The sequence below is a fragment of the Phoca vitulina genome, unplaced genomic scaffold (assembly GCF_004348235.1).
Source record: "Phoca vitulina isolate PV1807 unplaced genomic scaffold, GSC_HSeal_1.0 scaffold42, whole genome shotgun sequence".
NCBI lineage: Eukaryota > Metazoa > Chordata > Mammalia > Carnivora > Phocidae > Phoca > Phoca vitulina.
The window spans coordinates 201728-212851 of NW_022589745.1; the positions used below are offsets into that span (position 1 = coordinate 201728).

The window sequence follows — 11124 nt, forward strand, 5'->3', positions numbered from 1 at the left end:
CATGAGACGGGGGAGGGTCAGAGGGAGAAGCAGACTCCCCGCTGAGCAGGGAGCCCGATGTGGGACTCGATCCTGGGACTCCAGGATCATGACCTGAGCCGAAGGCAGCCGCTTAACCAACTGAGCCACCCAGGCGCCCCTCTGCTTGCTTTTTAAAAAAAATTATTTATAATTTTTCAGCATCTGTTTTTATTTATATGGCAACACTTCTCTGGGCTTTCTACTGTTTTCATCTTTCTATTACTGTGACTAAAGGCCTTGATTAAAAAAATAATAATAACTAAATGAAAACAGCCACTATTCTGTATTCTCTTCCAGAGCTTATATTTTACATTAACTGTTTGGCCCATCTCAAACTTATATTGGTATAGGATATGAAGAACCTAGTATTTTTTACATACACAACATGATTTATTGAATAATCCACAGCACTTAATTAAAAATGTCACCTTCATGACAAAAGCAAGAAAAATATATTCATATATGCATTCACATATTTGAAAATATATGACAGAGATGACATGGTAGTTTAATAAATTATTCTGGGACAACTGGTCATTCAAATAAAAACAAAATAAAATTAGATTATAATACCACATCATATACAAAAAATTTCAATAATTGATTGCCTTAATACTAAAGGCAAAATTTAGTACTTTTAGAATAAAAGTAATAGAAAATATCTTTATTATCTGGGCAATGAAGGAATGCCCTAAACAATGCACAACAATAACAGGAAACTATAGATATATTCATCTACATTAAAGTCAAGAAAAAGTTGTGTCAACATACATTTGAAAATAAGAATATAAGTGACAGCCTGGAAGATATCTGTCATATGCATAAATGGCAGAGATCTAGGGTTCAGAATACAGAGAGATCTTTAAAATCAATAAAAATACAAGAGGCACAACAGAAAACCGGGCAAAGTGTTCAATTAGTTAATTCACAGAAGAGGAAAACTCTGTGGCTGGTAACCACCTAAAAAGTTGGACGTGCAAAGTAAGGCCATAGAGTCCCCATTTCTCATCCCTTGGGTTGATGGTCGTGTGAAGGCCTGCCAGTGCATGTGCGGGTTGTGGTAGAAAGGGGAGTCTCCTGTCTGTTGGAGGGGCAGAAGTCAGTGGAGGGCCCTCGTGAGGACAGGCAGACACGAGCAGTTCCTACAACCCACCTATTTTACTCCTAGGTGAAATCGCAGGTAAAGGTCCACAGGTGTGCTCACTGAGGCCTTGGTGAGTTGAGTGCTGGCTCCCAAATTCTCATCCACCTGGCCCCTGAGAATGGGACCTTATCTGGAAAAAGGGTCCTTGCAGATGTAATTAAGGATTACAAGGTGAGATCATCCTTGGCTACCTGGTGGGTGGACCCCAAATCCGATGATGAATTTCCTTCATTTAGGATTCAATAAAGAGACACAGAGGAGGGAAGACAATGTGGCCACAAGCCAAGGAGCACCTACCACCCGCGGAAGCTCAGAGAGTCCAGGAGAAGGATCCCCCACAAGCTTGGGAGGGAGCGTGGCCCTGCTGACACCTTGAATAAATTTCTGTTCTAGGGGCTGGCCACTTGGCGGCAATGTGTTGACAGCGCCCGAAACCAACACAATGTGCACAGAACGGTCACGGAGGCAGTGTTCCCAACAGCAAACCAGTAAGAACACATAAAAATAAACACATTCAAAGAAGGAAACAAATTTTCCTCAAGAAGAGGATGAACAAATATGGTTTGTTGTAGCATTAAAACTGTATTCTCTAACTTTAAACAAACTAGATACACACACACCAACGTGGAAAAATGGGAATAACATAGAAAGGAAAAACAAGTTGCATAATGATATATGGAATATCCTACATTCGCGTCAATGTTTTAAGGCATGAACAAAAGCAGGTATATATATTTTATATAAAATTTATGTATAAAATATAAAATTTATCTATAACAAAATACACATATTTGTGTGTAAAATTTATATATAAAATATAAATCTATATAATCAAAGTGTAATGATATTTGATTTGGGGGTGGGGTGGTCCTGGGGAAGGCTTCTACAGGGGGCCTACTTGAGGTGTGTACTTTTCTTAGGATAGGTAGTGGGCTGTGCATGTAAATTATGTTATCCTCAATAGTCCCTTGTGTGTCTGAAATATTATATAACAAAGATTGTTCAGCATAAGCTGAATATTATGTAATTAAATATTTAATATATTAGTGGCACCTTATGACCCCTGCTGTAAAAATTTATATTATGGATAATGACTCCGTAAGTTGTTTATCATTTCAAATCTGACCTCTCAGCGCCAGCAACATTCGTTGCAAGAAGAAGCGTGGAAAAGTAAAAACTGTGTGCTTACCTTTTACACATTCCTGTGCACACACACAGCCTCACCCTGTCCCGCACATATACACGCAAATAGGCACAAACAAAATTCAAAGGACAGGGATTTGGTGAGAGGCTGCACACTAAATACTTAATTGTTATGGGATGCATTTGGATAACATAGATACTTCTGGAATTTGAATTTTTAGGAGCTAATATAAAGTTACTCCTCATCTTTTCAGTCATGTACTTATTTAAAAATGAAACTATCCCATCTTGATGATGGTACTGAGATACTGAAAGCCTGATACTCTCTTCATACTGCTCTTTTTACTGGTAATGGTTTCTTTTAAGCACAGAGATGAACCAGAAAAATTTTCAGAAGCATGTAATTTTTATATAGGGAAGGAATCCTAAGACAGCCATTCAAGATTATGTCGATTTACTAGTAACCTTTAAATTTGTCCTATTATTAATGCTTTGATTATAGAGTTTGGATTTAGAAGGTCTCAGAAAAAATACAAACCAGAAAAATTCCAATTTCCATAGTTATAAAGACATTTGGGCTTTTAAAGTACATTTTATGGAGGAAGTTTTTAGCCACGACTCTAGGGGACACACTAATGACATACGATTGTTTTTTGGTATTCCTCGCGACCTAGAAAATACATATATGGTAAGGGGCATTTCCAATTTTCCGAATTTCCAGTACAGTATTGGTACAACTGATAGATTTTAAGAGCCATGGTCGGTGAGCATATGCTGAGATAGGAGTGATTTCGTTTCCATTTTGGCTGCTACAGAGAAGAGGAGGTGTGAGTCAGCAAACGGGAGCATAACTGGGAAACTGACTAACACAAATCTGTCTGCTCATAAGGTACATGCATTGATTGTAATTTGCATTATAACTAGATGAGGCATTTGAGTTCTTAATTTCTGTTGCTACCTAAGATGAGGCACCGTGCCTTACCCTTCATAGGATGAATGAATTGCACACAGAGGGTTTACTTTATAGGTTGTGCGGCTGGGACAGCTAGTTGCCCACCCATATGTGTGCTTCCGTGTTACCATGCGAAACCGTCCCCGGGGGCAGCTGCCCAGAGAAGCTGACAGGACAGTTGAGAAGGACTTTTTCCCACCTGTCACCGTCACAGCCCCAGGAGGGATGGAGAGAATATCCCTGGATCACCACCTGCGGAAAGCCACCCACTACCCAACACCTACACTGGACTATAGTATATGAAGGAGAAGTAATTCTTATTGTGTTAAGTGATTGAGATTTTGAGGCTTTTTATTGCAGCTAATATTACCCTAATTATTACATTTTATTTATTTTTTTTAAAGATTTTATTTATTTATTTGACAGAGAGAGAGAGAGCACAAGCCAGGGGAGCAGCAGAGGGAGAGGGAGAAGCAGGCCCCCTGCCGAGCAGGGAGCCCGGTGCAGGACTCGATCCCAGGACCCCGGGATCATGACCTGAGTTGAAGGCAGATGCTTCACCGACTGAGCCACCCAGGCGCCCCCTAATTATTACATTTTGAAAATTATTTCTGATCTCTGAAGAAGAAAGATGGTGGAGAAGTATTTGTAATTTTCATTTTCTGACTTAAAGACTAGATTTGACTTGTTTTATATATATTCTAATCACTTAATTAGTTTGGAGAGGTGGAAACATGGGTAAAAACACTTACAAATATGATCATATATGTGTTAACATTCTTATCTCTTTGATTACATAGTATTCATAATACACTATTTGCAAGTCCTTAAAAAAGCAAAGCAGTGGTTTTGCCCTTCTATTACATGGTAAAACATTTAAGATGTTCCTTCTCTGACCAACGGTTCCTATTAGTGTACACCTTAAAACATTCAGTGTTCTGGGGTCCTTCCTGTGCTCTCCTCCGGGTGCCCCCGCTAAGCTAACCTAGAGCAGGTGCACAGCCTGGGTCCACACGGAGGTAGAATGGGAACAGCAGGTTGAGAGGGTAGTCTGCTGTGAAAATTATTTGTTCTGGACGGCACCCAAGGCTGAGCGAGCCCTCAGCAAGGGCGGTTTGGAGGAGGCGCACGGTCCTTGGAGAGGGTGGTGGAAGGCCATGTTCCCCCAGGCTGGACCTGCTCAGGGGCTGGTGGGCCACGCTCTGGGGTGTAGGCAGTCAGCAGCTCGTGGCATGGGCCTGTAGTTGGAGTCTGGGTGCTGGCAGGAGCTGTGGAGCTCTGGTTTCTGAGTAGAGGGGCCTCTCCTGGGCCTGAGGCTGGGTGGGCTCCACCCGTGTCCATGTGGCGAGACCACATGGCCGACCCCTGCCTGTCCCTCTTGCAATGTTCCTCCCACACCCACTACTGAGGAAGCTCATCACTGTGCCCGCTTGATAGGAGTAACACTTTAAGAAACGCTGTTGCTGATCTCAGAGCCCACACTGAAGGGCACCCTGGGAGGTGAGGGGCAGTAAATTGATAAAGGACCCCCCCCCCCAGGGGCTGGCCGACTGTGGCCCTGGACCAAGTCCAGCCACCGCCTATTCACCTACGGCCTGGGAGGTAAGAGCAGTTTTTACATTCTTAATGGCTAAACAAATTAAATCAAAAGAATGATAATATTTTGTGTGAAAACACATTTTCAAAGATGTAACCAGTAAGATCACATCATAGACCACCATTAATAGCTGAACATTTGTGATTTATTTTTATGATAAGAAATACTAACTTTGAACCTCAAGTAGCAAAATGTTCTCCCATGTAATCACATTTGTCTCATCACAAGACTTGTATTACAAAAAAAAAGTTCTCAATTATTATTATATTTAAGTTTTATCAACTAAAAAAAACTGTGGTTGTTGTTTTCTGTCTTGTCTACACATATCCTCAAATTTTGTTTCTTGGCCTGCAAAGCCTAATACATGTACTATCCGGCCCTTTAAGGAAAAACACTGCCAACCTCTGACCTCTTGAAATACAACTCATTCTTCAAGACCAATTTAAAACGCTGCTTCTAAGTGAAACCATTCTGCATCCCCCTTCGAATCACGGGCATGCGATTGAGCGGGATTACAGCGGTGGGTCTACAAGGTAGCCTCCTGTCTCTGCTGCCTCAGGCACTGTCCCTTCCTCGCGCGGGCTCGCACAGGCCAGCCAGCGCCCCGGGTTTCAGTGTTCTCACAAGGACCCACTGCCTCGATCCACCTGCAGGAAAGAGTGAAGAGCGGAGGCCAGTCCTCCTTCTACGCTCCCTGCCAGGGTCCTCTTGTCCCCCAGGCCCCACTCTTTCCCTCCTCCCCACCACCAGCCTGGCCCAAAGATGACCAGTTCTTGTGGTGTCTATTCAAAGCCTCCTGACTGGTTTCTCTGTTCCTAGTCTTAAACCCCTACAGTCATTTCTCCATAGAAATTCTCCATTTAAATAATAGCTAAGATAACAGTACCCCATTGCTTACATCCCCCAAGTTTTTCCATCACATTTAGTCTGCACCATAGCCGATATCCTCACTCTGTCTGTCAACCATATATACCTGTCCGCACCTATATCGTTTGTATCTATCTGCCAATCAATTATATCTATCTGTCTGTATCTACCATGTCAGTCTGTCTGTCTGCCTATCATCATCTCTATCTATCTATCTCTATCTATCTATCTATCTATCTTAGTCTTTCCTGTACATCTCCTTCACAACAAGGTAAGCACCATGGGCAAGTACATCGACCATTTTATTTTATTAACTGTAATATCTCCAGCACATGCCATAACGACATATAGGTAAGTGCCCAATATACATGTGTTAAATGAATAAAGTATTTGTGTGGCTTTTGGGAATTAGAGGTCAAATCCCTGTGAGGACTAGACAGAGTTCATTTAGAAGGAAATGTGCTGAGTAATAGAAAATTTCTCTGCCTCTTAGACGTTATAATATTTCCCAGACCTTGCGAGAGAGGAGGACCAGAGGGAAGCAAGGGACAAGTTGATGGTGCAGCATCCTAAAGTCCTTTCCAGGTCCTCTAAAGAAAGGGAGGATGAAAACAGAGAAGGAAACCCAAGGAGGTCTGATTGCCATGAGACCAGCACTACAGCCCTGTGCATGCCCAGGGCCAATACGACTCACCGCACAAAGTTCCTGTCAGCCCAGGAGGCACAGGAGGGCCAGCAGTTCTGCCCGCAGGAGGAAACTGTGCTGTCCTTTTATCAGCCTGGACTGTTAGAGCCTTGTGAATGCAGCAAGGGGCAGCTTAGCAGCATCTCCAGGATTAGTGGTACCTGAAGACTGAAAGCAAATCTGAGTGGGCAGTGCTAGCCCAGACCTGGCATCACCCTGAAACATGACTGCCTCCAGGGAGAATGAAGAGAGACAAATTTGATAGAAAACGAGGGCTCATGATACATGTTCACATTTTTGGCACTTGAGTTTGTGATTTGAGGCTCACATACACCCAACTGTCTCTTCTTCCTATGTCCTTTGTGTTCTCAACTTTTTCTTTTCACTGAACTACAACACTTACCGGCCCGAAGCAGGACATTTTCCTGATCTCTGTGCCCTGCAGTGCCTTGGGCATATGTCAGACGCTCAATTCAACTTCCTGAATTGGATTAGCACACTGTGGCAGAGATGTGTTCCTGCTCCTCCTGAATATCTCTGTCTTGTTTCAGAACCAGCACAGTTTGCCTCTTTCACTGATGCTGCCCCTGGAATGAGGCAGGTGACCCAACTGTGCAAATCAGAACAAATCTTGTACCACAGCCGAGCTTCAAACCAAAGCTGACCCGTCAGCATCTCACCAAGTGCTGGTGTGGAGCTGCCAGAACTCCTCTCTCCCAGGCACTTCCGTTTGGACTCGCTACAAGATTTTGTCACCACAAGGGGAGAGCCTGAGAGCACAGCCACACAGAGGGCATTGGACAAGAGCTGCGGAGAGAATCTGGGCTCTGCCGGCCCTACGGAGCCCAGGACTACACAGCAGCTCGGGACTGTCCAGTGACTCGGACCAGCACGCTTTCCCTTTCTGCTAAAGCCAATTTGGGTCAGAGTTTCTGACACATGCAACTAAAACTTAGTAAATAGTACATAAATCTTACCCCCAGAAGACTTTCTGCTGTGAACCCTATCAAGCAAGCAGAATTGAATCAGTCAAATAAGCAAATTCCACAGTTGAGAGCTGCTATTGCAAACATCCTGCTGTGGGGAAAGGTCGCAGCCTTTTTTGTAAACACGGGAAGGGGGCTATTGGACTTGGGAATTCAGAGACAGGCTACAGTGCCCACGCACCAGAGTGCGGTCTCTAAGCCCCGTGCACTGGCGGTTCACAAGCCTGGTCACCGTCAGGATGCCTTCGTGTTCAGCTGAACTATACAAGACTCCAGATAATTTGTTTTAATAGCGCAGATTTTTAAAATTTCTGATAAAATCCTATTGCTTGGTCATAGTTATGTATAGTGAATTTCTCTGTTAGAGCCAACAAATAATAACAATTTAGACATAAGCCTCAGTTCCTGTCCTCAGCATCAAATCCTGGCTCTTTTCCTCGGCTGTGCCATAAGGGATATAGAGAGCATGGTCTGGTCAGAATGTTGGCATCATTATATCACTGAAGTTATGAAGATACAGGTCATTACTAAAGAAGCCTTTTAAATTTTAAATCATGGTTGGCATTTGAACATTCATAAAAGTCTTCAGTCTCTTGAATCCCAAGGCAAAGCAAATTCTCTAAAGATACTTGAGTTTCCTCCTGAGAGTGAATGGCTGCCAAACCTCAAGCTAAGAAACTTAGCTTAAATTTTTCTTTAAAAAGTGATTAAAGAATTTGAAAATGTCCATACTAAGACAATTTTATTGAAATTAAGAGTTTCAAAAACACTGGGAAGAAAATTTTTACTTTGGAAACCTCAAAAGCTTGAAAGGAGCTTAAGCTGTGGAAATAATTTACATATTGATCATGGGCAATAAACTAGGGGCTGGGTCACTGGGGCAAACGTGCCACCTGGGGAAAGAAACTGACCGTGGATTAAGCACCCTGCACCCCATTACTCAAGGCCAGGGCTTCCCAAACTTTCCTTCATATCAACAAGCATGCACAATAATATTTTCCTCAGTGGATGCTCAGCCATGAGAGAGGTACCTACAGGAAAAGTTTAGAAGTTTAGAAACGGTTTTCCAAATGTCCATTAATTAGATATTAACCAAATTATTAAGCCTTATAACTTACATGAAATAAAGGTTAATTCACTGAATTGATAAAACCCTAACCAAAATCAAAGGAACTAGAATGCTGCTAAGGAAATATATAGAATAGATAGATTAAATCTTAGTCAAAGTAGAAGAAACTTCATACACCTACGTAGTTTTTTAGAAGGCTTTGACATATTGCCTTAGCTCAGAAGCTCTATTAGAACATTACTGTCCTGAACACCACTGCCCGACAACTACGACATCGTTTCTCTCTTTTTTTTTTTTTATCGTTTCTTAAGTGGATTCTTATCTTTCTGTGGCCTTGGTTTAACTACTTCCTTTGACTCAAGGGGACAGAACTTGTCAGTTCCAGAAATCAAAACTGGTCTCTCTGGTCACATCAGCAGCCTTCACAGTCCAAACTTTAAACCAAATTGGCCATTTGAACCCCAAACATTAGTGTACCCTGTGCTTCTTTTCTCCTCCCCCTGACCCCAGGCTGCAGATGTGGGACAGAGAGTAGGGAGTGGTGAGAACTTAGCTTTCAGCATAAGGAGACCCTTGACTTAGACTCACTCTATCTTTTCTCAAACTAAGGAGAGATCCTGGCTCTCAGCAGACTACACATGCCACTCTAGTCTGATCATTTGGTGTAAAAAGTGGACTCTTCCAAAGAAAACAGAAAATTCAGTGTGCTTAGGTTCTAAATTGCATAGGATTATGTCTTATCACGACACACTTGCAAACAAGGCAACAGGTAGAAGGACTTGTGACAGGCAGTCAGTCCAGCAACACAGCCAGCCAGATTTCCCTCTGACCCATGAGGCACCACATCCTACTTTTTAGGTGGAATAAAAGCCTCAAATCACTCTTGATGAGCAAAGACTTGTTACTATTATTTTTTAATCTTACAAAAGATGAAGGTTAGTATTTTCTCATTTTACAGAAACTTTGCTTAAATAGAACATTAGCAAACCAAACAGCCAATTTTCCTTAATTTAAACAAGATGAACAGGATGGAAGTTATAATTTATTTTGATTATTCTAACCTCCAACATAGTAATTTGCAAACACCTGAGCAGTCAGGCACTGCACAGGTAATCCAAGAGCAGGCCCACACAAGGAAGTAAAGGGCTCCTGGGAGACCTGTCATTTCTCTGGAGTGCATCTTCTAACTTATTATTAATTAGGCATCTCCCACATCTCAATAAAAACATTCCTGAGAACAAGAATGCAGGAGAGGCATGTTCTGTAAGCAGAAGAAAACCTGAAAATCTTCTCTCCTACGGGTAGAACTTTCTGGACCCATCAGATTCTGACTCCCTGTGGGGCAGGGGGCCCTGTCTGTGTCATTCTTTCCAACTCAGCCCTGGCAGAGTCGGAAACATTTGTTGAAATGAAGTGAAAAGGCTACGTTTCTGGCCAGCAGGTACATCTCATTTCTTTGTGGTCACTCACCAGTTCATAGCACTTTCCTAACTTGTTTCAATATGAAAGATCCACTGCAGCAAGGAGATCCACAGACGCCCTGTGCTCCCAGGGCCAGAGTGGCCACCCCACCCACCTCTTCTGCTCTCAGAGACCTCTTTGCTCCAAGTGGTTCCCCAAACAGCCTGGCTGGTCACGCTTGGCCCCGCCTCCCAGCCTGGCACACTTCAGGGGAACCGCCCAGCGCGTCTCCCCGGCCTCCTGCCCCCACGAGTCAAGCGCACAGCACACCCACGCCACCCTCACAGAGCTCAGAGTGCCATTTATTGAAACAAATCGGAACGGAAAAGGCAGTAACTAATAAGTGGCTTTTCAAACATTACATAATTACAAATAACATAAAATGAATTACAATAGTTAAAATGAAAAGTTAGAGCTTTTCTGTGAACGGAAACGACCGTGGTCGCGTCCAGAGAGCTGGTTCATCTTTGACAGTTTGCGGGATGACGACAGCAAATCCCAAAGACACTCGTTTCTCGCCCTCCTTCGCCAGCCATTTACCCTCTCCAGCAAAACTTTTTTAAAGGGGAAGGGGGTGGAGGTGACCCCGATTCTCGGGGAGGCTCAGTGGCGGTACCGACACCTGTACTCACTTGTGACCCCGGAGCCCGGTCCTCTCCGGCGCCCCTCGAGCTGCGCACACCTACCCAGGAACAGGAAGGGCGCTCTCCGCTTGGCCCCGCCTCCCAGGGCAGGGACGGGCCCCGACGAGGCGCACACCTGAGACAGGTAAGGGAGCAGGTAAACACCCCGCTTTTGTCCAGTACAAAGCACCTACTTTACATATTCTCTGGACAAAAACAACACAGCACTCGGGGTGGCAACTAGGGAAGGTCTGCTCTCGACCTTGTCAGTCCCATGGTGGCCTCTAAAGCATCTCATCTTAGAATTGGGACAACCTAGGCCGACGGCCCCTGTCCCAGAACGGACGGTTGTGGGCGGCAGGACGACGCAGGGGTCTCGGGGTCCGGGGAGGTCCTCCTTGGTCCTGTGCGGACTCCGCTCACCCCCTGATCGCGGGCCTCGCGTTTGAGCCGCGCGGCCCAGGTCTGGGGGGACGTTCACCTGAACCCCAGGAGGGAGAGGCCTAACCCTCGGTCCAGGACCGGCCCCTCAGGTGTCGGTCAGTAGTCCCACGCACCCCCACCACGTGCTCCGGG

General features: G+C 44.2%; 1 protein-coding gene across 1 annotated transcript in view; it reads right to left on the minus strand.

The window, feature by feature from the left end:
• Positions 1-11049, minus strand: part of SH3YL1 (SH3 and SYLF domain containing 1) — a 35984-nt gene extending 24935 nt beyond the window's left edge. Inside the window, exon 1 of the mRNA XM_032430193.1 lies at positions 10558-11049. Within this exon, the coding sequence (XP_032286084.1) occupies position 10558 (1 nt within the window). The 5' untranslated portion in view covers positions 10559-11049. The remainder of the gene's footprint in view (positions 1-10557) is intronic.
• Positions 11050-11124: the final 75 nt, after the last annotated feature.